Raw genomic sequence first — 27,715 nt, forward strand, 5'->3', positions numbered from 1 at the left:
TTTGGCTTCTTTTCACTATACCACGTGACACGCGACAAGTGCCAATTTGCCACCTCTTCATCCTTAGTTCACGAAGTGAAAAGGCGGATAGAAAAAAGGTGTATTTATATTCAGAGGCTTTACGTGCCAAGTCCCTGATATTGTTATAAGGCCTACCAGAGTGGAGGACTTCGGATTAACTTTGACCACCTGCAGTTCTCTAAAGTGCGCCTAAATTTCAGTGAATGAGCGTTTGTGCATTTCGCTCTACCACTGCGGGTAAAAGTGGATAGCAGAATTTTGGTTTCAGCTATAGCTGGCGAGTCCTACTTCAAGAAAGCAATAGTGCAAGAAAGACGCGGACAAAATAAACTCTTTTCTCTTTTCTTTCCTCTTCTTCTTTCTTTACTTTTTCTTTTCTTTTTTGCATGTATCTTCACCGCAACCGCGTAAAGGTACGTCCTCACTTGCGGAAATAAGCGCGCTCAAGGCGGCGCGCTTAAAAACTCGCGCCGCGAAAGGCGCTTTCGCGGCAAGAGTTTTCTAGAATAGCAGCTTGGGCTTGTTGGTTTTCCATCCTGGTGTTAACAAAACGTAGACGGTGCACGAGACGAGAGGACGACACCACAAGCGCTGCCGAAATCATCGCGCCGCCTTGCGCGCGCTTATTTCCGCGAGTGAGGACGTACCTTTACGGTTAGCTATACATAAAAGCGAACTCTCGTTCTGAATGAACTCGGCTAGAAGTTGGCGTCCATCCTTTCGTATGCGCTATATTAGGACGCGGACAAGAAACACATACGACAGGATGAATATGCCGTTAGTTTGCGGAAGTAAAAGTGGATATTGCTTGAGCATCGGTTATGGAGGACAGAACGCCAGCAGTGCCACGGGACTCAACCCTTTCGTCCAAATGCTCTTTTAAAGCACATTAAGTTCCTCCGCTCACTCAAAGCGCGTAGCATCACGTGGCCTGTGCACGCCCGGTTCCGCCTGCAGACTTACACGGAATCTCCGTATCCCACTTATTCCCTACCTCGAATTCTTCGCATCCATATGTCTCGCATTACTTGAATACGCCCTAGTGGCGTGGAAGTGCACAAGAAATTCAACCAGCATATCAATGGAGCGGGTACATAGTTTTCAGACTCGCGAACCAACAACGGTTCAAGTCAGATTAATTATCCTACTATTGTACCACTTAGTTGCAGACGTAGTCGTATACCGACGTCCTCTTTTTATGCAAAATCATTCATGGAATTATTGCATAATCGGATCTGCTAGCTTCTGTTTCAGTGCTAGTTCAGCAGGAGAGTACCAGGGAACATAGCTCCTTCCACGTTCACGCCTCTTTCAACAAACACTCGTCTCTCCGCAGAAAGCGAAGTCTGTGTAACCGTCATTTTTTCCATCGGGATATAATTCAAAACGTGTTGTGTTCTTTCTGTCCCGAGCTTCGCACTTTCTCTTGAGCCTTCTTTCAAGCGGAAGTCTTCTAGCAGAGAAGAAGCTGTCGCATAGAGACGACTAAAAACACGGCCGTACCCTAACTTTAACGTACTAAGTAAAATGTACCCCACAATATATAAGGACAAATGTCCATTGTGCAATCCGAAACCCACATTATACCACATAACATGGGCATGTCAACAAGCTGACGTAGTCCCAATCATGTCACACCCAAGTGCGGAGTAAGGGGAGGAACTGCTGTTCAGCGACCGCTGTGAAGACCAGCTGGGTCTAATGCGGCGTGCTCGACGGACAGCAGAAGCCAGTGGAGCCCTGGACTGTGGGCAGCCGACCATTGCGATAGAGGACGAACGAAGCAGCTGCTGAAGACCTCCGGGGAAGACCCAAGGAGGGAGACTCCCCTGAAGGATCCGCCCCAGTCGCAGCAGAACACAATTACTAGAGCTCAATAGAGTTTTCACTTGCTAGCTAACCCTCTCCTTCTGTTTGTGTACTTCTTCCCGAAATTCTCTGTTACTGCTGTACTGTTGCTATTATGCTGCTGTTTATGTAGTTCGTTGTTTGTGTTTTTCATCAATGTATTTTATCCGATAACTTTTGTTGTAGTTTTACATATTTACTTTCTTTTAATCACCGCGCAGACTTCAGTGTTCTTCCTGGGCAGGTTAAACAAAAAAACACATTTATTTATTTATTTATTTATTTATTTATTTATTTATTTATTTATTTATTTATTTATTTATTTATTTATTTATTTATTTATTTATTTCACTCATTCTTTGTCACTCAGCGACAGAGAGAATAAAAGAATGAGAAAGGAAGATAGGTAACCAGATTTGTGACCACAGCAACCACGCAAAATCCGGTTTCATGATTCACACTACGGAAGTGAGAGGGGTGAGTAAAAAGGGAAAAAACAGACAGAAAGCACAGACACACGATCACCGCCGATCCACGATTGCCGAACACTTCCGCAGCACAGGAATACGGGCACCACAGTGAAAACCAATTCACGCTAAAGCCGTCGGTGAAAGTTTGTTGTCTTCAAAAACTTTATTATATCTTCGTCACCTATAGCGAGGACAGCCACACAATTTGTTGAGAGCTCTCCTCGTTACCACAGTAATCACACGTAGTGTTGTCGACCATTTCAGTGCGAGAAGCAAAATACTTCATAAAGACCGACAAAATAGGGCATCTTCGCGTCGTCAAAGTCCAGTTGGGATGCGAAGGCGGAATGAGGAGTCAAGGCGGTGCATTCGGTTGTTCTGAAAACTTGGGATGTTCCACACGGTTAGTGTGATGTTTCGTGCAAGCAGGCAAATTTTCCTAGCGATATCTGATGTTGACAATGGTGTAGATTCCTGTATGCCGTCTTCAAGGGCTAACCACGCAGCGTGATCGATGGGCTCGTCACCTATGACACCGCAGTGACTTGAAATCCACTGAAATGTGGCATGGTGCTCTTTCATGGCAATGAATCGATGCGTTCCCTAATCTCGACAGCTAGTTTCACGTCGTCCGTAATGCGGTAACGTAATATTGAAAGGGAGATCTCAAGCCTCTTAGTGTTTAAGAATTCGGTATACCTTAAAAATATCACGTGCTTGTTCTCCGGAGAAGGCGTCAGTACGGAATCTGATAAAAATTGCATAACTGTACGCGCCATAAATCTAACCACCACGATGTGGGCTCTCATTTGCAAAACAGAAATGCCTGGGCCGCAAAGCGACATGTTTGCCATGGAATAGGCGGTTTCGTTTAAAAATCGAGCCTTTATGGCCTTTGTTGTGGCATTGCGTTCCCCTTGTTTGTGCTTTGATTATGTACGTGCCTCTTCGGCGCCTGACGTCCGCACAAGTGAACAAGACGCATACATCGATGAAGAGCGCCGAATACAAAGGGGATCCTGTACTACAGTAATTTCCCAAAACATCCACTCTTTCGGGCCTCTGCATTCGGATTTAGCCACTTTCATGGTCACTTGCGAATTTACCTATGCGACGTAAGGAGAATCCCAGGGTAGGTTTCTGAATTAATAGTTGGCTCCCGAACAAAGTTCCTCATGATACTCGATATCACTAATTACCAATAAATTGCTGTCTTCTTGTAAACCACGTATTGTCCTCACTAAAATCAATCCCTGTAAATTAGTGTATTTCAATATTATCTGCACAATTTTCTTCTTACCCTGTCTTACTTGCTCTTTTACATGTTATCTCACCTGTTAACCGCCAGCTTCCTGGCCGATCCCCCGTAGTGGGTAAGCGCCACGATTTAAGGAGCAAGCAAGCACGCTCCGCGCGTCCGTCAGCACGCCGCGAGGAGCTCGGGTGCTTCAAGGAGAAGAACGATCAAGACGGCCATTGCCTGGCCTCGCCTGCCTGTTCTCAATACCGCTTCGGCAGCTCGGCAAAGCGCGGAAAGTTTTCATCTGGAAGAAGCATGGCTGGTCACGCCGTGTCCCTGACCTGCCTGATCTCGACCATGTTTGTTCTAATGGTCGCCGGTCAACATGCTGTCATGGAGTAAGTCGCGCTTCCATGCCCACCTAATGTATCGCTGTAGCTTTTACGGAGAAGCTGTTAAGCGGAGTTCCACAACGGATTTCGTGTGGCAGCGACGAAGACCGCCGATAGGTGGATCTGTATCAAATGTCAATCAAAGAAGCGCCAGTGACGTAGCCTACGTCGCACCCCGCCGTATCACATCGGCGCAGGAGGGCGTCGGCGATAAGCCAACAGTGAGAAAAGCTAGCAATGAAGCCCAACCAAGCTGTCGGAACGGACAGCCAGATGCCGGCGTCGCTAGAAGTGTCGCAACGTGCATGAACATGTCGGATATATAAAGAACAATACAGAAGCATTAAGCTCGGATATAGCGAAGCGTTTAAAAAGGCTTGGATATAGCAAAGGAATTTCACGCGATATGATAGAGGACGTTTGCACAACCTAGGGTAAATCTCAGGCGTGAGAACTAGCTCACGCAGCTTCGCTGTCTTTCAGGTATAGGATGGTAGAACTGGCGTACATCTGCGACAGTATTTGTGCCCGCGTGCACACTTACGCGAAAGAACGTTTATTATACTTTCAAATATGGCAGCTCTACTGCGAGTTACATTTCGCAGGCCGCCTACTTTGCTAGCGAGTGAACTACACTTATAATAACTAGATGTGCCATTTGAAGTGGTCTAGTTATTCACGTATGTCTTATGTTATCTTCCTTGTGGTGCAAAAGAAAAAAAAAGCAAAGTTGACATCAGGCTAGCTTCTTTTGCATTAAGTACCCACTAAATGAGGTCGACAGTCACTGTAAACAAGATAATGTCTTCTGGGACTTCTTCAGTGACTATTGGCGTCCTCAGAAACTAAATATAGAGCTCACAATGTCTTATTACTTCTGGGCGCTTGGCTTCTAAATTCTGAAGAAGCCAGCTGCCCGCGGATACAAGTAAGCCTCCCGTAAAGTGCATGGCGTCTTCTGCAGTGACTTAACTAAACATCGAGGCCCGTATTTCAAAAAGAAACGTGTTATGCTGAAATTCTGCGTGCGAAAAAATTTCACCCAATCCTGACGCGTGATTTATTAGCAAAGCTGGCTAGCCAATGACAAAGAGCATTTACGAAAGATATTTGTGAATCCGCGGCCCCGAGAGACTTCGTTTCCGGTAATTTCATCCTTCTGATAATTCGGGCACTCTTCCTCTATAGTTCCTATCTTCAGGCTCCAAGCTTCAAAGCGAAGCTTTCTTTGTGAACCCTCCCGGAGTTTCCTGACCTTGGCTGCTGGCAGCTTCTGTTGTCTTGCCCAATAGCACGCACCTCAAAAAAAAAAAAAAAGATGAGTTACGCACCCGATTGTGGAATTGAACGTCGGTTCTCCTGTACAGCAGCCCGATGGTCTAACAATTAGGCCATAATCTGTTTTTTTTTATTCCCAGTTACAAGGACCACAGAACAGAAATACATAAAATTAGTCAAATGCAAAAAACGTTCTCCTGTCTTGGAGAACGTAATTCAAAATAAATTTTATATTCACGCGTATACGTCTACCGCTCCAACGCCAACCAGCTTTTTGATATGATCTCCGCGTGTGTCACATTGTATGGCAAGAGAGCACGTGCTCTCGAGACCCGAGCACATGCGTAGGGGCTGCGTTTTGACAGCTTGCAACGTGGATGATGATGTTTGGGCGAAGGCCTACGGTATAGCCTTGCACTAAGATTGCAATAACGCAGAAGCTAACACGGATGACATCACTCTTTGTGCATTTAAGAAACGCTTCGCTGTATGTAGATTTCAACAAGGTGCGTTGGATCGGCCACAATTTCTTTTATCCCTATGCTGCACCTGGGCAAGGCGTTCAGAGTCTATGGCTATAGTGAAAGTCAATTGTCTGCGTTTATGCATTCCTAATTTCGGCGTGAAAATTTATGAACTCGTTCGAGAAAATACTTTGCCTGCACTGAGCTAACATTTACGAAACTATGACTAAGAAAAATGTTTCTATAGAGGCACGCAACATGGCGTTGTGGTGAAGTGCACCTCGTAAGAGTGTTTTTTGTTTTTTTTTAATTTAGTGTCGGGAATCCGTTCGATTCGTTCCAAGACTCTTTCCACGGCTTGACTGGCAGCCATAGCAGCTCGGATACAGGTAGGTCAAGTTCTTTTTTCTAACTGTACGTTTCATCGAATCGCCTCTTTTATTTTGCTTAGCGTTCAGGTCGTCTTCTTTATTTTAGTTTGGCATTGATATTCACTTCTAAGGCGATGCAGCAACTCCAATTTGTCCAGCACACGTATTTCCAACCACTCGTTGCTTTCAAGGGCTGTTCTGCCCGTGAACGTACAAGAAGAACATGAACATTCCTGGAACGCATAACAATCTCTTTCTTCATTTTTTACGTCCTCGCATTCTAGAAGCAACGTTTTCGGTGTAACCTGCAACAGCACCTCAAAACTTGTCAGGGCCCAAAATAATAGCGCTCACGAGACTCTAACAATGTATCCATTTGTACACCCGGTAACAAGGGCGGTTGCAGGTACTCTATCGGAAAAGAACACTGCCTTAAAAATGTACCGTCGAACTTCTACAAATATTCCGAAGGACAGAGGACTGCACGCAAGTTTGTTTACGTTCATGATAGAAACAGAGGGACGGGACCACAATGGAAGAAAAAGTGGCGACAGCACACAGCGCTGACTAGCAAGGTTTTATTATTATTATTATTATTATTATTATTATTATTATTATTATTATTATTATTATTATTATTATTATTATTATTTTATATTATATTATTAATATAGAAGGAAGAAGCAGTAAACTATAAAATCGAAATAAATCTGACAAATATTTATATGGAAACATAGTTTATAAAAAAACAAAGGGCAAGAGCTGCGTCAGTCTACCCCGCTGCAGGAATATGCCGTGGCTGTCCACACGTGCTAACCTGGTGCATGTGTTACGCCCCGTTCTCCTTGCATTGCCACGAGCTACGGGTTTTGGGGTTGCTAACTTGATTCATATTTGAAACAGATGGGTATTAAAAGCTCTGAGCGAATAATTCCACGCCATTTAATTGATAAACAGCATTTTTGGTTTCGATAACATTAGAATTTGCTTTACTTATATACTGTCCGTTCTTCTACTTAAACAAAACTGTATTTAGCCAGTGTCGTCGTCCGCTTTTCCTTGTCTTGAGTTCCGTCGCGCTGCTCGCGTCATGAAAAGAATGTGAAAGGACTTGTGCTCGGTATAGACTGCATGCCTTTTTCCGGGCCGCAGTAGATGCCCAGTCAAACCGGACAGCACCCACGTCGAACGGCGGCAAAGGTGTCTTCGGCGGCACGAGTGTGGTTCTGGGCTTCGGCTCAGAGTGCTCGCTCGAACGCCAGTGCAACGTCCTTCTCGGACTCGCGTGCACAAGGTACGCATGCTTTCGCTCAACGTTACGCCTTCTCCTTGTCTCTTGGCTATCCTGCGCGCAAAATATGGCACAGCAACAGAAAAGAAATTATTTAAGGGCATGCCACCTGCGCATTCAGGAGCCCTTTCTTTTAATTTTGCCGCCCAGCTTAGATGTCATGGCGAAAGAAGAAAGTGCGCATTAGTTTCAAAGTAATAAAGCCGTCAGTCTGGGCCTCTGACTTCATCGGCCTACGTCCTGACGTAACATCTTTTTTGTAATGTGCTGCCTGTAAAGCGTGCTTCTCTGTTAAGCAGAAATGTCTTATCCAGAAGCAAACTTAACAAGCCACAGAAACGTCCAGTTTTTCTGCACTGCGTTACGACCCCTTCTAATCTTTCGCCAAGATATTCGCATGAGTATGCGCGATGTTTCGTCAATTGATACGACACCCGTCATCGGAATGTTTTCATGAACAAGTGATCATATGACATTGAACAAGCATGCTTTCGCATAACTGGATGAGTGTCACGGACATTGCACATTTTGTATCTGGACCGATACGGCCAACCAACGCTCATTTTATAAGAGCATACCTGCGACCTTTGTCTGTGACGTCATTTAAGTTGGCTTGCGCTTACACTGAAAACCTTGCTTTCGAAAAATAGCCACGCTAAACGTCGCCCGTAACACCCATAGGAGCGTATGAGCTGTCGACCTACGCACGTGACGTCACTGATCGAGGCGCCTAGGCTTTCTGCGATTTAAGAGGCCTTCTGACACAATGTTAAAGTTGCTGAAATTCAGCGCCCCCAAGCAGCGCTGCCTTTTTGTGTTGCTGCTGCGCCATGCCTAGCGGGCAATATATAAGTGGCCGCAGTAGTCGCGTTCGAGGTGAATAAAGATGTGAGTTCGTTACTACTAGGCGTGCTTGACCTGTTTCTTCGATGGCTGCGCTTCGCGGGCCAACATGGTTCACATTCACTGAGCCATACGCAATTGTATCACATTCGTACAGCGTGTTTACGATGAACAGAACATCTAAGAAGCAAGAAGACGGAATGAACATATACGCTGTAAGTTGTACATGTTACAAACGTTGTGCCTAAAAAACAGTTCAGGGACTTCGCTTGTTAGCGAACACGACTATGTTAAGAGAAAGTTTTAGCTTGGGTGTTCCTATCTAAGTACATGAGAAAATAGATTGTTTTTGTTGGCAATCACTGCACCGAATTTGATGAAGTTTGGTGCATTTAGAAGAAAATGTTAGTCTTGTGACCGTTGGTAAGAAAGTTTATATATAGATCGTGAATTTCTTACTAAAAGTTGTTGAAATGTAAACATTTGCAGAACAGAAAACTATCATGTTTACAACTCTGTCACTCAACAATGTAAAACAATATCACAATTCTGTATTGCATCTAATAGTACATTTAACGCGGCCAGAATTGAAGTCTTATACATGGCTCTCAAACAGACCGCTAATATGTGACTAGTTTTGAAAAACCCTTGTAACAATGTAAAAAATTTAGGTAAGATATAAAGTGATATATTGAATGTGTTCGCTTTGAATGCTTTAACAGATGCAGCTTACAGAACTGCGATATCTGTTTCAGGTGCAGAGCTACGAATTTGCAAACGTTGTGCTTCTGTGTTTTTCCAGCTTCACATTTCTTTCAAAAATTTTTTGGGCAATTCAGGCATTAACTCAAAATTTCGCTTCAAGAGTAAATATAGTTTCACTTTTTTTTCTAAAATGCATCAAATTTCATTCAGATCGGCCCAGTGGTTACACCTTTTACATGTATTAGAATAGGTGGCATCGGATTTTGGCGCGAGTTCAAGCTTCCTCTTGAAGAGTAGGCGCATTAAGAACTAATTAGATTGTTACACATACATAAAGAACTTCAATGTGTTTTGCGTCGACTCCGAATCTTATCATGTCATCACTTTCCATACTTGGCATACGTCCATGCATCGCGGTTTTGCAGTAACGGAGCTCGCGTATCCCGATGCGCCTGCGCTCCCTCGACGCCCGTCTACGTCGACGAAGGTGGAGTCCAAAAGTGCGTCCGACGTAAGTAAATAAATACCATATAAGAAATAGGACCTTACGAATGCTTACGCGGGAATGACAGTGTCAATAAGGAATAGTAGGTTTCGGGCGCCAATACTTAGGGGGCGCAAACCACCGCGCGTAACGCAAAAGGAGTGCAAGATAACGCAAGCAGGGCTTTTGGTAACGCAAACACGCTTGGGTGCACTATTTATATAATTCCATGATATCGCAAGAGTTGACGGTTTCGTGTCGCGTTGCTCAGCTAGTGACTGTTTTACTTGCGATTGTCAGTTATGAGTGTTTCCAATGGTTCTTGAAACCTCTTGTAAAACGCATTTTGTGTGTCATATGCGTCACAGACATGTGTACACATGCAAAACTTCACTTGCAGTATTAATTTATGTTTATCACTCGCACCGGTTTATGTCAGATTGTCTGAAGCTCTTTGATTGCCATATGTGTAATAACGCAATAAAGGGGAAATAAACAAGTCGGGAGAGCCACAATAATGTGAGAACGGGCATTTATACGCTAGATGGCGAAGTGTAGGCTAGATGGCGCCACAATATAGCGCTGCAGCCAAGTATGTAACCTCCTTGGCTGCATCATACAGGGGCTTCAGACAAATCACAGCTTTATCAACGTGCACCTGAAGCGATGGTTGGTGACGAAGAGAAAGTACTGCACATCAGCAACACTGTGCGCAGGAGGGACCCGAGCTTGCTATTGCAACTGCGTTCAGTCACCTTTCTTTTTTTTTTTGCTAAGAGCGTTGAGTGTTTTATTCGTTTTTCTTTCTTTCGTTCTTTCTTTCTTTTTTTTTCTTTCTTTAGCCAAAGAGCTTTACGAGGCGTGCGTCAGCAATCAAGAGTGCAGTTTCAAGAACCCGAACGTTCGGTGCGTCAACTTTTTGTGCAAGTGCTCACAGCCCTTTCAACTGTCACCGGGAAGGCTCTGTTTGCTGCGTGAGTGCATTCGAGTTGTTTTTCCCTACTTCGCTGGACTAGTCTCACCACAACTCCAGAGTGTAAAGCGAAAGTGCCTCTGAAACGCTTCTAAAAGAGCTAAGAAGGTTAGTGCACTTTTACTTCATGGTGTGATCTACTTCATTGCGCAATTGCAATGTAGCTATCAAGTTAGAGCATCGAAGACGTAATTCAGGCTGGAAACATTGCATGCGTTCTCCTATTCGTGGCCTTTGAAGCTGTCAATTCGACACCATAATAAAAACATGCATTTGCCAAGAGCATGCCCCATTGTTTTGCCATATCTTTACGAAGCGTTCAACAAACGAGACATTTATCAGTACTCTATTCTCTTCACGTTACATAGCTCCTTTCGAGAAATGTATTCACTAGACTGTTGCATAACTACATATTATTGTACTTATTTTTCTCTTGCATTACTTTGCTTATACCTGCAGTAATCCGCCCTGCACTATCCAGTATTGAAACGACAGTTTAATGTAAATGAATAAATGAATAACTATACTGCCTACTTGCTCGATGCGAGAAAAATCAATGGCAGCCCTTTCATGGGACCCCGTGCGAACGCTGTCATGGTTTCAGATTTTGTAGTTTTGTTTCTCTACTTTAATACAGAAGCATTATATGCCTCATGAAGTGGAAAATCCGGCGTCCGTTGTTATCATGTGATGGTAGCAAAACCCACGTGATTAAGTGACGACGTCACGTTCCCGGCGCTGGAACTGCTGCGGCTCGCACTGCGAAATCCCACGGTGAACAGTCATGTCGTTAGAGCTTGTCCACTCCCAAAATTAGATTAAGGTGGATCAAAGTGGATTAAGATGGATTAAGGGTGGTACAATTTAGAGGAAGGTGGATAAGGTGGACTCTTAATTTAAGGTGATAACTTGGACAGGTCCTAATGCTTTCGCATTCAAATCGGGTAAACATACTTATATAATTATGTCATTAATCAATTGATTGATTGATTGATTGATTGATTGATTGATTGATTGATTGATTGATTGATTGATTGATTGATTGATTGATTGATTGATTGATTGATTGATTGATTTTCTTCCTGCGTTCTTCCTGCATCAAGAATAGTCAATGCCTTGCGTATGCGTGAAAACTGCGCGAAATAACACCCGCTGCAACCGACCGTTTCTCCTTTTCCAGCGTCCGGCCCAGCCGGAAACATTTTCCCGACCGCCATCAGCGTTATGCTAGTTCTGGCGTTGCTCGTTGCTGCTGGAGGTTACGCGTACCAAAAGTGAGTCAGCGCTTACAGCTATGGGGGCGCATATAAAAGTTTGAAAGAGCGGTATAAAACGTCGCTTAAACGCAATTCCGTGCCAAGTAGCGCTGTACTTAAGCTATTCTTAGGAATGTTAGCAACAGCGAGAGAATACAGTGAGAGCACGCGTCTGCATGTGCATAGCGTGTAAAGTCAAGCTTTGAACAATGTGAAAGGGTTGTAGCATCTATTTAAAACATATTATTTTAGGAACGTGTACTTATACTTAGCCCGAGCAAAAAGTAAGGCTTGCAAAAATGCATGCGTGCATACCCGTTTGCGTATGTGTGCTCGCGAGGAGGGATTATACACATTCGTCGAATACGCCACTGACTCGAAGAACACTTTTTCGAAACTCGTGTACATAAATGTAAAGACGCGACAAAAGCTCGAAACCACTCTACCAAATAACGGCAGCTTGACCCGTTACTCGGCGCAGGATGCTGCGAGAGCGTGAGCGCTCCAGTAGCCTCAGTACCAAGGCAGGCCTAAGCCTACAGGCTGACACGTCCTCAGCGTCATCGACGGCGCGCATGCTGGGCGGACGCTGGGCCTGGGGACGCAGGTGCGAGTACCGCGAAGGCGAGTGCAACGTACTGGAGGACACCGACGAACCCAGGCGACTGCGAACGCAGAGCGAAATAAGCCTGCCTCGGCACCCACCCCGCTACATCAGCCACAAGGGCTCAAGTCGCAGGGTGCGCAGACACCGAGCCTTGGCGCGTGGTCCCGAATCGAAATAGCTCGCGAAGCGCGAGCAGGCACGTTAACGATTTAACGTTTAACGTTAACGTTAACGAGCAGCACGTTAACGATTTAGAGACGTTCCTGTGCAAGAGGAAAAGAACCTGCATGCTCAGCTATAGTGTTCACGTGCTCTCGATAATAGCGCACAACACAACGTTCAAGCACACATCAAGGAACAGGTGTATCAAATCAGTTCTGCAGGAAATCCGCAAGGTAGAGAAAGCTTTATAAAAAGGAAAAATTGCCATTTGCCAGAGAGTTTCAGGAAGCCAGAAAGAAAACCCATACGGGTTTCTCAGAAAGCTTCGCATTTAAAGAAAAGTTCTCGCTGATCCAGGGATGGAACCGAACACCTTTCCGTGGCGGTTACTCTAGGTCAAATAATAAACTCGGAGCACGAGAACGTGTATAAATTAAGTTATACTGATATGTATATAATACACGCCTAAAACCATGCCATTTCGCCCTGCACAAAAGCTCGATAAGCTGGAAAGGAGTAAACAAGGAATGACCGTTGGCAACAGCACCTTCAAGTTGCTGCACCATACTCTTTGTGCATGCGAAGAAGGCTGAGTCGCCTTCGGCTAATTCACTTACAACTACAGCCAGGCGCATCGAACCGGAAGTGGCGCGAGGAAATCACGACTGCAACATTCTGCTGTCGAGTGCTGTAAACCAAACGCTCGCTCGCGACCGGTCACAGCAGTGTAAAGAACGTGCAGTACACCGGTCGCAGGTGACAGGGCTGTCGACGCTGCACGAGTGCTGCTCGAACGCCGAGCGATCCTCGTCGCTGTCCGGGAACGATCGCGTCTCGAAGGACGAGCCAGAGAAGAGCGACACGCCGCTGCTGCTGCACCGCACGCCCGAAAAGCGAGATCTCGTCTGTCAGCAGAAACGCGAGATCGGTGAGCTGTCTTGCCGGGGTCAATATTGGAATTCATCATGTAACCGCGCAAAAGACAACCGACGAAGAAGGAAACACACAGGACAGGCGCGGGCGCAAACGACAACGGACGAAGAAGGGAACACACAGGACAGGCGCGGATTCCGCACCTGTCCTGTGTATTTCATTCTTCGACCGTTGTCGTTTGCGCGGTTACGTGATGCATTCCAGTATCGACCACCAACTAGCCCGCCTCTCCCTGTTAAATTTGCTGGAGTCATCAATCGAACAGCTTCCACCATTTAATGCGACCGTCTATTGAGTACCGTTTAAGTATGAGAGGAACTGAGGGGCAACATCGTTGTTCCTTACGACCATATGAAGCCAAGAGACGACGAGTCCAAAGAAAGCATAAATAAAAATAATTGGAGTTTTACCTGCAATGCAGAAATAATGAGGAAATGGAAGAATGAAAAGGGATGAAGCTACAACTTGCCCCCGTGGGAACCGAACCCACACCTTCCATATTACACGTACTTTGCTCCACCAAATGAGCTATGGTGGAGGCTGCGTTTTGAAGGACTGTTGCCTCCTAGTTAGCACGGGCGCGCCTTTGCTGGAAAGGCGCGCTGGTGTAATTTTGGATGTGGCGAAAGGGTCTCCGAAGTTGTCCCCCATGGTCACGGGTGACGCTGGCTAACGCTTACAGCTAGGGCGCCTTCCTACACGCACGCTGAAGCGCTCTTGGGGCGTAGCCGTGCCTATTGAGGCTCCGTTCTTACAAGGCTGAAACTAGAAGTAAAACAAAAATATCGAAAAGGAAGGTAGACGGGAGGATGGTAGTCACCGTAGCTTAATTGGTAGAGCATCTCGAGCCCAATGCGCAAGATACGAATTCAGCTCCCACCGGCGGCAAGAGGCATTCTGATCTTTTTTTTTTTCGAGCTATTCCTACATTTTAAATAAATCCACGGTTGATTCCCCTGTGCTTTCCCTTGGCTTCATTGTCTGTAGGTTTCGTAGCTGTGTACCGTAAGCATACATCAGGAACTGTTTTGACTGAGAGCTAACCCCTAAAGACCTGTAATGATTTGCAGTTGTAAGCATTATCTGATGCAAAGCTTAATGACAGGGATCCCGCAAGTCAGCAAAAGTTTACGTGAAGAACAAAAAAGCGGTCAACCCGGAGACGACACAAAAAACTACGCGAACGCGATAAGCAACGACGCAAGCACTGTCCTTATCTGGAGGTCTAATGAATGCTGACACGTTAAAAATGTATACAAAGCGGAATGCGTTAAAACAAAAACGGAATGAAAACAGCCAAAGCCTTCACAATATCACCTGTACACGTACGCATGTGAAAAATTCGTCAGATATGCATATTGAAATCTTTTTTTTTTCTTTTTTCTTGAGAGAGAGAGAGAAGAGGGGAGGAAGCTAAAGGGCTCACTTGCACACACCTGCACGCGCTTATTAATATGACATGCTTCAGCTATCTCTCTAATACGCTTATCCTTGTGTCTCACAGCGATAGAGGTATTTGCAAGATCCAGGGCGCAACCGCATGAACGACAATGGCGAGAGGAAGCTGGGCATATCTTTTCTTTATTTGTGGTGTTCATTCAGGCGGACGCAGATGCAAGGCCAGGTCTGGCTGATGTAGACTCTGCTAGAAAAAAGCGACACCCTTGTAAACAACACGAGCAACACAAGGCGTAAAGCTGGGCGTGTCTTTTACTGAGCATCCACTGCCCTCCATTTCTGTAACCAAGATGAATGTGCATATGTGAAACATCCTTAACTGCACATGTGTGTCTACAAATGCAAGATATTGTAAATGTTTCGAATGTCTTTCATTCGTTTTAGTTTTGGCGCGTTCGACTTTGTATATCCCTGAGGTGCACCACGGCCGCTGTATAAAAGAAAAGGTGACCTTTTTTTCTTTCTTTTAATCCAGCGGCCGTGGCTGTACATGTGCATTAAACCTTCAAGTAAAAGACAGTGCTTGTGTCATCACGCTTCTTTTTTTTTTCTGGCGTCCCTGTTTTGTTTCGGCGCTGCTACATCGGCTGCCCCTGTGGCCTCTCGCTTCGCCAACGTGCTTTACGGTTACGGACTCGACGACATTTCCACACACATGGCTGAACGTGCCTATACTGCACCTGCCCTATACTGTACGTGCGTTAAGTTACCCACTCGCGCAAATACGAGCGCGTGCAAGAAAAAAAATTATGGGGTTTTATGTGCCAAAACCACAATTTGATTAGAGGCGCGCTGTAGTGGGGAACTCCGGATTAATTTTGAGCACCTTTGGTTCTTTAACGTGCACCTAATGCACGGTACGCGGGAATTTCACCTCCATCGCGTTTCTCATTTCGCCCCCATCGAAGTGCGGCCGCCGCGGCCGGGACTCGACCCCGCGCCCTCGAGCTTAGTAACGTAACGCCATGCCCACTATAGGCCACCAGGGCAGATAAGCGCGCAAGACGCGGTGATCCCAGGCAAAACAGAAGCATGCTTCGAACAGAAGCCAGCCTTACAACACTAACGTTTCTAGAACATGGCTCATGTGGCTCATTCCCGGCTCATGGCTCATTTCTCGTACCAATACTAGATTCTAACCTCAAATACATGTCATATTGCGTGCATTCAACACAACTTAATGCATGGCATGAGATTATTGCTGAAAGCACATCACTATTTTGCCACGTCAAACTTACTTGAATTATACTTTGTCTTTATTCACATATTAATTGCTGCATCTCATCGTGGGGAAACACCTATCCAACTCACCTGATATATATATATATATATATATATATATATATATATATATATATATATATATATATATATATATATATATATATGTATGTATCATACACACACACAATGTGGCGAACGCGGTTTAAACCATAGATCTGGCCGGGACTTCAAAAGAGGTTCGATATAATGCCTAAATCGCCGCAGAAATGTTTTGAAGCTTAAGTTCCCTACGTCTCCCGCTAGAGCCCGGGCCTGGCATTTCGCTGCCTTCCAGAAGCAAAGCCGGAACGCAGCGTGCACAGCAGCTCGTCGCCCATTCACGTGCTGCTGCCCGAGGACGAGCAGATGCGGAGGATACTCAGCGACGATCAAGAGATTGTGGTCACCGTCGAAACAGGGAAAGGCAGGTGCGTACGTCGCTCTGCCATTGCGCCTTGAAGCGCTGTATGAGGTGGCAACCCGAAACCGTGGAGAAACTGCTTGCAGGTTTACCCATGCATGGACGTAAAAACGAGCTATGCGTGTCGACGCCAACTTGACATTCCCAGCACCGAATGCTCGCGATGTGTTCTTCTCAAACCACGGTAACCTTTGTAAGGGCGCTTGTTTTCGCATTTAACCGACACTCTTTTCGCTAAATAATGCTGGCACGTAAAATCCGAGAATGTATATACTAAATATGATGCAAATATGAAGCTGTGTGAGGCCTAACATTTACAACGTTTGAAGAAAAATTTACAGGAGCCAGCTGCGTGCGACGTGGTGTTCTGACACGTAAAACATAACGCTTGACAAAGAATTTAAGTGTAAATTACTCTGCAAGTTTAACATCGATGCTCACTTCTCATTGGCTTTTTATCGACGCACCCAACATCCGAATGATGTTAAATAAACATATTGTATTGTATTGCATTGTGTTGTATTGTATTGTATTGTATTGTATTGTATTGTATTGTATTGTATTGTATTGTATTGTATTGTATTGTAACTTCAGGCCCAACAAAAGGTGAACAAGACAGTGTGCCGCCCTCTTACCTATAAAAATGAAGAACTATGCACGTTTTTAATAGTTGCCGCGCCTCGAGAATACTTCCGGTCTCCAATAAGGAAATACTGTACTTGTAAACCTACTGGGACTCCTTTTGCACAATAGCAGTTCAAGAAGGCAAGCATAACTTTAAATCCGGCATCGTCTAACTAACGTCCTCGGTTCTGTGGTATCGGCACGGGATTCAAGTACGCAGAATTTGGCGCTAATTTTCTCAGCTAGAATCAACCAACTGGGAAGAAATAAATGCAGACAGTTTTTTGTGTGCGTGTGTGTGTGTGTTTGCTCACTTGACCTGCAAAACTGACTTATTTTTAGTTTTGTTTTGTTTTTATTTGTTTTTCTCTAGCGCCCATTTAAGCACCAGTGTTGTGCCCCTTCTTCACCGTCCCCCGTGTAATGTGGCGATCACGGTTACTGGTCAATAAATAGCCCTCCCCACCCTCGTCAAAGGGTTTCGTTTGCCTTTGCTGCTATAAGTGACAAGCCCGCCGATAACGCAGCGCCGCTATGCTGCCCGCTTGCAACTCGTGCAGGCACCATCTCGTGACGACGCCCAGCCTGCCACCCGTGTTTTCCCTCCCAAGGCGCGAGCCGCCACCGTCCGAGTCAACAATGACGGACGACTCGTTCATGAAGGACCTGAAGCGGCGGCGCGGTCGTCTCAGGGGACGTCACAGCGCCGAATTGCCCACCGCGGTCACCACGTCCACGCTCAGGACAACCTCCGCGGGCGTCACCACTACGCTCCCGTCGGACGCCGGCATGCTGGCCGCTGTTCACACGACGCAGCAAGTCAATGGACCACCTGCGATGCGTACGCCGATTATTAATAAGCATGACATCCTTTTAGCTGACATCGTCGGCGACCTTCAAGTGACCTTGAGCCAGAATCCAGCGCCGTTATCTGGGCACTCAAACGAAAACACCCGCGGGCAAGTTACGAGAACAAAACGAGGTCATCCGGGCAACCAGTCAAAACTTAAGAAACTCTGGCCCCCAGCACTTGGTACAGGACCACATACATACGCTAGTTACTGCCCAAACAAGTTGCAAGAAAATATTGCTTCCCAATTCTTTTTAATACGTGTTCACAATATTACTCAAGCTGTTAACTTCTAGTACGCTGAAGTGTTATTACTCATTTCCAATAGTCGACGTTCAAAAGGCAGATACAGGGCACCATACATTTCCTTGGAATCTTTTGGCGCTGAGACAGCGTTGCCTGTGCTCTTTTGAATGCCAGCGGTCCGTAGGTTACGCGGCGCGGGTTTTGCGTCGACTCGAGAGATGGCGCCACGCTGCGTGGCACCTCCTTTAGGCGATTTCCTTTTCTACCTTGATATAGTGCGCTCTGTATCCCTGGCATCGTACGCTGCCGTTCGTGCCACCTTCAGCAGGTTTTCTTCTTCTAGCTGGGCAGCGTCTATATGGACAAGTACACAGTATGGCGTGGTGCGCTATGGTGTGGTGGGGAGTGGTGTGGTGTGCCGTTGCGAACACGCACTACACCCATTTTAAGATTGTGGCTAGTATCATTTCCAACCAATCTGCCTTGCCGGTCGCCATTTTATGCTTACATCTACTCTAGATTACGGGAGCCTCAACAATTTTATACACGCCTTATACAGAATGAGAAGTCTACTCCTAGAGAAAAAAACATAGTTAATATTCGAACGCTCATCAACTGCCCCATCATCAGTAGCATCAGTTTATTTATGGAACGGACGTCACTGTATATATATACAATCATTCAGGGTTATCCATTCGGGTTCGCGCGACGTGTACAGTATTGGTTTTGACATTGTGCTGCAAATTGGCGATTGTTACATTACCCAAGTATTACAAAATGCATCACCCACGTAGTCCCGCGACAGCCAGCAACAAAGCTACATTGGTTTTTTGCGGGCGCAGCATCAGTGCAAGTTTTGGAAAGGGATAACAGGCACCATAGCATATTTGTTCAGTAGCAACCAACAGTGATCTATTCACACCATACTTATGTATCTTCAGAAGTAAACGCTGGCAAAGGCTTTATGTTTCGAAACGCATGTTGCACTTCTTGAGGATATCATATTGGGTATGCAAAGCCTGCCTTATAGCTTGTGGTCCTGGTATTAACTGAGCATACGGTAATTCAATTCATCATGAAACTGCAAACGAGAGCCTTGAATCTTTCGTCTGACGTGTGTTTTACAGGCGGAGTGTTTGGGCTATCTGCGCCTGTCCGTGGCTTCCCCGCGTCAACAGAGCCCGCAAAGCAGCAAACTTTAACCACTGAGCCTGTTCCAACGCCTGCAAGTGAAATGACCGCAAACGCCGTGGGCTCGAACGTGGAGGAAAAAGCTAATGCCCCAACGCAGACGTCCACAACGCAGAGTACTCCCGACAGACGTCCTCGTAATTATGAAAGCGGGTACCGGTCAATGAGAGGAACATACGACACAATAGAGTCGAGGTCGTCTGTAGTTCCTGTAACAAACACGCTTCCATCACTTGGAATTCGATTGCAAAGCGCTGAAAGGAACGGACAGAACTCCAAGGGAAGTGATGCGGAGCAAGGCACTGTCTCCATGAAAACCGTTCTTGGTGCTACAGTCCTTCACAGTTCGACCAAGGATGAAGGACAAAAGCAAGTATGTGTCCTCGATGACCTAGATATCCTCGCAGCGTGTGCCAAAAGCGCTGAAAAGGCCCACATGGCAAAACAGAAGACTGAGCCTCAAACAGGTCCAAGTTGTTCACGAGTTACAGAGTCTCCTCCAACTGCCTGTCCAAAAACTGACATCGTAGCGGAGTTGCACCCCAGTGAGGCGAAAAATTATATCGAGAAAAGTGATCAGAGCCACAGAGATCGAAGCACACCTGTCACCTCAGCAATCGTTAACGGATCTCTCACCAGTTGCACAGCAGCGAGGCCCTCGCCGACAGGCCAGTTCCTATGCTCCGAGAAATGGGACAGTGTTAGGTCGGAAGAAAACATCGCACAAGTCGCAGAAATAGCCAGTCAGCTGCTTCTAGGAATGGCCGAGCTACATGTCGAAAAGGCAAGAGCTTCGTCCCTAGATGCCAACGTGAACAGATGTTTACACTGTGTGCCAAGAATAGAGGCAGTTACTCCCAGCAGATCCTGCGGTGCAGCAAGGCCATCTCCCGTGATTCTGTGTTTCAACGAGGAACGAACCGAACCTACGGTTGAGAAACATGTTGACGTCATCACAAGCGACGTCAAGCACGATGCTAAGTTGGGGAAGCACCGTCTTCCAACAAAGTTCAATTACAGCTCAAGTGATGAACCCAGAGATTGCGCCAGTGAAGACTACGTTTCCGAAAAAGCACGTACTTCGAATTCGAATGCCGCGGCTCCCATTGGCGTATTGAAGCCATCAAAAGCAATCTCACGCGCTGCAAAGGCCGCTGCTGGCCAATTCAAGCCTCGAGAGGTAGCCTGGCCTTCTTTGGTCGAGATAATTAACACGTCAAGCGAAATGTGGCCGCGAGTGAAGTTCGCATCTGCCAGTCCTTCACCACCTGCGTATGGGCTGAACCAAGAAGTTGCCGACGATGCAAAATTAAGCAGCCACGGGACCAGCCAAAAGACGCCCCAGCAGGGCACCCATAGCGTCCTGGAAGACCGCCACGCATCGGCTTTCAACGGAGGTGCGGACGCCACCGAGAAAGAGCTAAAGTTCGATGCCACCAGAGAGCCTGGCGAGGGCACCGTTGAAATGAGGAACAATTCGCCGAGCTTCGCTGAGGCTGCTGGCCTTCGACGCACGTGGCGCAGACGGGCATCTGCATCTTCTGTCTTCTCCGAGACGACGCCATCACTATCATTTCAGAAACCATACCAAGAGCTCATGGCAAAAATCTCTCAGCATCCGGTTCACTTCACGGAGAGACCGTTTGTCGACGTCCTTGCCAGCATGGAAAGCGAGTTTACAAGTATCGTCAAGGATGAACAAAGAGGTCAGTATAAAGGAATGTCGAAGCAGCTGAAGGTTTATGAATCCTCCTTAGTTGTGCTATTCAGGTTCAAAAGCTACCGCAAGTAGGGACATTAGGTTGTTTCAAAATGTCTATCGCGCTCCTCCGGAAAAGGTTGGGAAATGGCGTGCCAGTTCTCGGTGCCTAGATGGTAGGAACGTGATGCAGGAGTGAGGCTTGTCTGCTGTTTCTCATGTGGTGATGAAGCTACTTTCTCTACTCGAAATACCAGGATACTCACCGAGATACACGACTCTAGATACAAGTGAACAAGGGCGGCCATGTCACCATGAAGTCTTTTTTTCTTTATTTTTGATTCACTCGCAGTAGATATGGGAACCACGATGTGAGTTCGGCGCGAATTCGAGTCTATTCACGTGAAAACTTATTTCTGATGAAATTTATAAGATAGTGTTGGTAACATTATTTTTAATCAGCATGCCTATCGGTAGTCGGTTTTGAAAAGGTACGTTTATTCACTTTCGTGCAAAAAATATCTGTCAGGGCTCGCATTTTGAGCATTTGAGTTACCAACAGATGTTTCATAGACCCTTAAGTGAGGCCGAAGAGATGCGCGCTTTCCCTATAGACATTGGCATAATACGTAATCTTACCAACTTCCTTCGCAGTTGAATTGCCTGACGAAAAAGAAAAAACGCCCAGTGAACCACCCAAACTACCGGATACAGGCGGCCATCCGGGCTCCGACACGGACGATGGAAATCTCGACGAAACAGCCTTGCGGAGCTTCTTGGCGGACGACGAAGAAAATTATTTCGAGGCTGACACTGCAAGCGACGAAGCTGTCGAGACGTGCACCAGCGCTGACTCCGCAAAGTTGCCGAGCAGACGCTGTCCGCCTTCTTCAGGCCCTGCAATGAAAATGACGGTGACGACGACGACAGCGACAGCGACGACGCTGGAGAGCGAAGGAGCGTCCAAGCCGAGGGCGCTGTTGGACCATAGTGCGTCAGATAAGGACTTGATGCCACCGTCCAAATCGCTGTCACTTGCGATCGGCTCCTCCAACACGAGCTGCAATACCTCAAACCGCCCGTCCAATCCAGATGAGCTTCGCAGTTCAGAGCAGACCGTGGCAGCGGTGGCGGAAGCGGCAACGTGCAAGACAGTCAACGGCGTCGATCCCAGTACAGAGCTGCAGGTCACAGCTACGTCTGTGGTCCGGTCGGAAAACTTGCAACTGCCAACATCTTTGAGAAGCGATATCTGTGCCCAGACGCAGCTACCAGTACCGGGCACTTCCGTACGGCTTTCCTTGAGCAACCACCAGTCCCGCGTGGCCACGGATCGACCATGGATAGAGGAAGTCGAGAAAGTGGCGACGCTTGGAAACGAGCACTACATCCATCAGCATGCGGCGCTGCAGCGCGCCTCGAATTCGGCGACCAGGCTCGACGAAACGCAGTGCGTGCTGTTTCACGCCGAAAACCCCAAACAGCTGACCATGTCAGTTAAGTCGCAGCAGCCTGCACCCGGCAGCGTCAACACCTTAAGCAGTGTGCTCACACAAAGCAGCCACGAATTAATTCAGGGAGCTCTCAACTATCCTGTTGCACCGTCCTTGAGCACAGATATCGAGCGGCATGAATCTCAAGCCACCAGCTTTGAGCCTCCCAAGCTGAAAGTCTTGACCGCGCGCAAAGTCCCGGACGGCGACATCAAGCGCGTTTTGACGATCCGCTTGTCCAAGGCGTCTAACGTGCCTCCACTGCGCGAGCTGTGCTCGCAAGTGCTTCCGCCGGCTGAAGCACCAGCGGAGAAGTACGCAGCTCCGGCAGGGCGCAATGACAAGACGCCATCGTGTTCATCGTGCGCCCGCTTAGAAACATCTCCTACCGCCACCGCTTCTCCATATGAGCCACCCTCCAAGAAGAAAGGCCCAAAGGCGCGGCTTTCCTTGGATGCACTATCAGATAAGACGGCGATTGCTGCTTTAGAGGAGGAAGGGGCTTCGTCGGAGACTCGGCCGCAGCTGCGCCGTCGAGGGCGCAGTCAGTCGGTTGTGATAACTGGCGTATCCCACGAGTGGTCGGACCAAAGACCCAGCCCTACCGAGGAGGCAAATGCAGCGGCAGTGACCAGAAATGCGAAGGTACCAATCCGATCCATCGGTCCACCGGCCTCGCAGAATATTGTCGTTCTGCCAGATTCCTCCGTTGCCATCCGCCTTCCTGAAGGGGCCAGGAGCACCGATCTGTGGGCTCCAGCCAGCAGCACGTCTCTGCGACGAGGCAGCGCCGCGACCGGGCTCGTGATCAGGAACCGGCACCTCCAGCTGGCAAGTGCGCTCGAAGACCCCAGCTTCGAGTCCATCTACAACGCCATCCTTCAGGCGGCACCACCACCGGCGGAGAACGCCCTGCAGGCTAGTGGGCCCGGGGACGTGCCTTGCCGGCCAGCGCGCAGGGCTTCGTCGTCGTCTCGTGCCGTCTCGTTCGACAACATGCCGACCGTGGTTCCCCTCGAGCCGCCGCCGGAGCCGTTCGTCGAGCGCGACGTCTCGAAGACGGCGGTCGACGCCGAGCCAGCGGCGACCCCTCCGCCGTTCCACCGACCACGACGCCGCTCGAGCCTCTGCCGCTCTTCGTCTGGCTCCCTGCTCCAAGAGGTGACCGAGAGCGCCGACCTGTCAGCACTCCTCGCATCGAGGCGACCTTCTTGCCTGCTCCCGCCGTTCCTGGTAGAGTCGGGCGCCACGCGCGATGACGCAGCGTCTTCGGCAAAAGAGGAAGCAGGTCCAGACGCCACGCTCAACGGTGGCGCTGCTGCGCCGACTGAAGAGCAGCGCTCACCGCTGGCGTCGCCATTCTATTCATTCGAGGACACCATGTCCGAGCTTTCGTCTGTGGACGCGAATAATTTAAGCTTGTCCGGGTCTTTTCCGGAGTCGCAGAGAAATGAAGGGGTCGGACCGTGCGACCAAAACCGCGGCTCATCCGCGTAATGATTGGCCCCTCAAGAGAACTGCTGGCCTGTCGCTTCGGCAGTTCTCTTGCAATTTTTCTTTAGTAGCGCTCGATGTGAATAAATGATCTGAGAAAAGCGAGTAATAACGGGAAAGATGTGCGTCTCTTTGAGCCTGAATCCGCAAGCGTCACATCGCAACCTCTCTCGTGTGCAGCTGCGTTCGCACAGTTAATAGACGCTGAAATGCCCTTTTTAAAGGGTGATGCGAATAAGTAACGCCAGCTACTGCCGACTTAATTGTGCTCAGAACGACGGTCGTAAAAGAGGCAAAAGTTGGGAAGAAATTGTGACTTTATTCTAAAGTTTACTTACAAAGGATATATATATTGCATATGGCAGAAGACGTAGCGGAGTGGGAGCAAGGAGAAAAGATTGAACAGGACACGCTTAGTGCTGTTAAATTTTTTTTTTCGCTCTGTCCTTGACCGTAACGTGCCATGTTGTATGGTCTAATGGTTAACCAACAAGCTTGATTAGCAATATTACTCTGACGAAGGCACAAGATGATGACTTGAATGCTGGGCCGGTTTAAAGTCAAACTTGTACGAAAAAACAAGCAAGCGCATCGGCAGTGCTCTCTGCGCAGCAGTCGAGAGCAGTCGCTTGATTACAGTTCTTGTGCGGGAACGTAAATGTCGCGTATGCTCATTTTTCGTAATATTCTGAACATTTCTGTATAAAATATTCGTGTAGATGCATACATACGGGCTTTGCGGCCCAACTGTTGCGATATATTTCCGTCGCCAGGGCCATGGCCTCAGCATTTGAAGACCCAGTGAGGTGTCCAAAGCTCCCCATGTGCACCCCAGTGTCTGCAGTTGATTCCCATCATCTGTCTTGACTGTGCACAGGGACGCATGAGAGATGCAGTCATTAAAGGTGCCGGGATAAGGATAGACCAGATGGAAAACTATACGCGCTGTCACTGAGAGATAATCAATTTCACGAGGCTATTCTACAGTTGCTTCAAGACGCAGCCGTTCATGCACTTATCGCAGGCACGTACCCAGGGGGGGGCCCGGGGGGGCCCGGGCCCCCCCCCGAAATCAAGTGACATACCCCCCCCCCCTCCCCACCTACGCCACCACTCCTCACACATTCCTAAAGCGCCACCAGATCAATGTTGAGACTTGACAGCTGTTCATCGGTCAGCATTATGCTGCCTTTTTCACTCCTTTTAGACGGCGGTAGTTATCGGCACCTCTTGTAATGTGAAGGACAAGTTTCTCATAGATTCCGCACCCGCGCGATTAACTCGAGATGCGTTCAGTTGTCACCATCTATTCAACGGTCACGCGCATAGCTGTTGCTTTTGTTAGTTCAACCCTCTTTGTTTAGGCTGATCCTGGGACCAGGAGAGGGATGCGGCTGTTACTCAGCTGGTCTGTACTCTCATGGAACGAGTTGCGGCCGGAGAAAACGCCAATTGCGTTTAACTTTTACCTTTGCGTCATTATTTTCTTGAGTTACGGCTCGCCGTGACGCCGGCAGATGCCCGGAACCATGTACACGTGATATGGGTTAGATAAGGTGGGAAATAAAATAATGTGAAAGAGCGTCCATCATTAAACCCTGCAATAACCCTTAAACGCATAAGAAAAATGACTGTCGCCCGTTACCTCGTCTGTTTTTCCCTAACTGTATAGCACTTTTCGTGCAAAATTGGCAACTGGAAACAAAAATCGCAAGGAGTTGAGAAATTAAGCGATATACTAAGGGAGAGAGCCAAAGCAACAACCAAACTGCAAGCAAAAGCGAATAATATAAAAAGTTAAGAGTTGTTTATGAGACTATTTATGGATCAACATCTTTTTATTGAAAAAGGAAGTAGAGAAAACGCCGCCGGAAGTGGAGAACAATTATTGTTTTGAATGACGCTTCTACAGTTATCGGTCGAACCGCCTCACGTAGCCACTTCTCTGCTGTGCTTATGCGGGTGTTTTTCTAACCTTTCGCGGTGAGTGCAGTACGCCTAGAATCGCAGAGTCCTGCGCTCTAAGCGGTTGTATGGGACTGGCGGCCGCACAGCGTTGCGCAATTCGCGGAACAGTCAAAACTGATCAACAAGGCGAAAATAACTGATACTCGAAACTATAACATGAGAAACACTGAAGAAGCCGTAAAAAATGAACGCAGCCTGAAATCAGTAAAAAAGAAACCTGGCATAGGACAAACCATGATGTATGCACTAAAAGATAAAAAGGGGGATATCATCGGCAATCTCGAAGATATAGTAAAAGCAGCAGAAAAATTCTAAGCTGACCTGTATACAGTACCAAGAGGAGTCACGATACCTCACTGAGAAACAGTAATGAACAGGATACAGAAACTCCTATTTGACAGAAACCAGATTTGAAACCCACAGAAACCCAGAAACCCACATTTGACAGCTTCTCCAGAGTATAAACACCTGGCATTTCCCTGGCATAGCGAATCTTGTTACACAAAGATGCTTGAGGTCTGCCTCACCAAATTACGCTGCCGCATTCCCTCCGTAAATTTCTATTTATACAGGTCGGGTTTGGTTCCCTCTACCCTTTGTTCTTTTTGTGAAGAGGAGGAGACGATACAGCACTTTGTTCTATCTTGCCGCCGCTTTGCTGCGTTAAGAAAAAGATTGTTGGAGATACCTTTTCGAAGAATTGACCTGGACTTGACAGAACCTGCAATTCTTTCGTTCGGGGCGTCCACTTTGGAATTCAGCCACAGGGATGCATGCTTCACTGTCAACATTCCTTACAGAATCTAAACGAATGCCCTGCTAAATTCTATTTTTTTATTACTTTTAAATTAATTATTCCTCATTCAACAGCACCTTCCTGATTTTATTTTAGTCGGTAATTCAACCCTATTCAATGCTATATTATATTCTATATTATTTTGGAATAATCCACCCATTTCTTGGCCAATCCCCCATCATGGGTAGGAGCCACACGTGCCACAGGCTACAACAACAACAAAGGAACAAGAGATCAGGATCGCCAGTCGGCCACTAGAGACTGTGAAGGGGCACGTTTACCTAGGTCAATTAATCACAGGCAACCCTGATCATGAGACATAAGTTCACAGAAGAATAAAAATAGGTTGGATCGCATACGGCAGACATTGCTAGCTCCTGACTGGAAGCTTACCATTATTATTGAAAAGTAAGGTGTGCAATCAGTGCATTTTGCCAGTGCTGACATATGGAGCAGAGACTTGAGAGCAAGTTAAGGACCGCGCAAAGAGCGATCGAACGAAGATTGCTAGGCATAACGTTAAGAGAGAGAAAGAGCGGTTTGGATTAGAGAGCGAACGGGTATAGACGATATTCTAATTTACATCAAGAGGAAAAAATGTAGCTGGGCAGGTCATGTAAAGCGCCGGTTAGATAACCGTTGGACCATTAGGGTTACAGAATGGTTACCAAGAGAAGGAAAAGTCAATCGAGGACGACAAAAGACTAGACGGAGCGATGAAATTAGGAAATTCGCGGGCGCTAGTTGGAATCGGTTGGCGCAGGACAGGGGTAATTGGAGATCGCAATGCAGGGAGAGGCCTTCATCCTGCAGTGGACATAAAACAGGCTGCTGCTGCTGCTGATGATGATGATGGTGGTGGTGGTGGTGGTGA

General features: G+C 47.1%; 1 protein-coding gene across 1 annotated transcript; it reads left to right on the forward strand.

Annotated features, from left to right (window-relative positions):
* The first annotated feature begins 3,758 nt into the window (after positions 1–3,758).
* LOC135902572 (pneumococcal serine-rich repeat protein-like) lies at positions 3,759–24,192 on the forward strand. The gene is made up of 12 exons (XM_065432742.2): positions 3,759–3,977; positions 6,029–6,102; positions 7,237–7,378; positions 9,349–9,434; positions 10,250–10,381; positions 11,561–11,654; positions 12,118–12,376; positions 13,162–13,333; positions 16,355–16,487; positions 17,665–17,945; positions 19,328–21,097; positions 21,745–24,192. The coding sequence occupies exons 1-12, from the start codon at positions 3,895–3,897 to the stop codon at positions 24,078–24,080; spliced, it is 5,562 nt and encodes a 1,853-aa protein (XP_065288814.2). The 5' UTR covers positions 3,759–3,894; the 3' UTR covers positions 24,081–24,192.
* Positions 24,193–27,715: the final 3,523 nt, after the last annotated feature.

The sequence above is a fragment of the Dermacentor albipictus genome, chromosome 3 (genome assembly GCF_038994185.2).
Source record: "Dermacentor albipictus isolate Rhodes 1998 colony chromosome 3, USDA_Dalb.pri_finalv2, whole genome shotgun sequence".
Lineage (NCBI taxonomy): Eukaryota > Metazoa > Arthropoda > Arachnida > Ixodida > Ixodidae > Dermacentor > Dermacentor albipictus.

What these genes read in the sequence shown, in the direction of transcription:
- LOC135902572 (XM_065432742.2), top strand. Translation starts at nt 3,895, where the DNA reads ATGGCTGGTCACGCCGTGTCCCTGACCTGCCTGATCTCGACCATGTTT. An exon ending in GGTCAACATGCTGTCATGGA is followed by an intron (nt 3,978 to 6,028) that starts GTAAGTCGCGCT and finishes TTTTTAATTTAG; the next exon opens with TGTCGGGAATCCGTTCGATT. An exon ending in AGTCCAAAAGTGCGTCCGAC is followed by an intron (nt 9,435 to 10,249) that starts GTAAGTAAATAA and finishes TTCTTTCTTTAG; the next exon opens with CCAAAGAGCTTTACGAGGCG.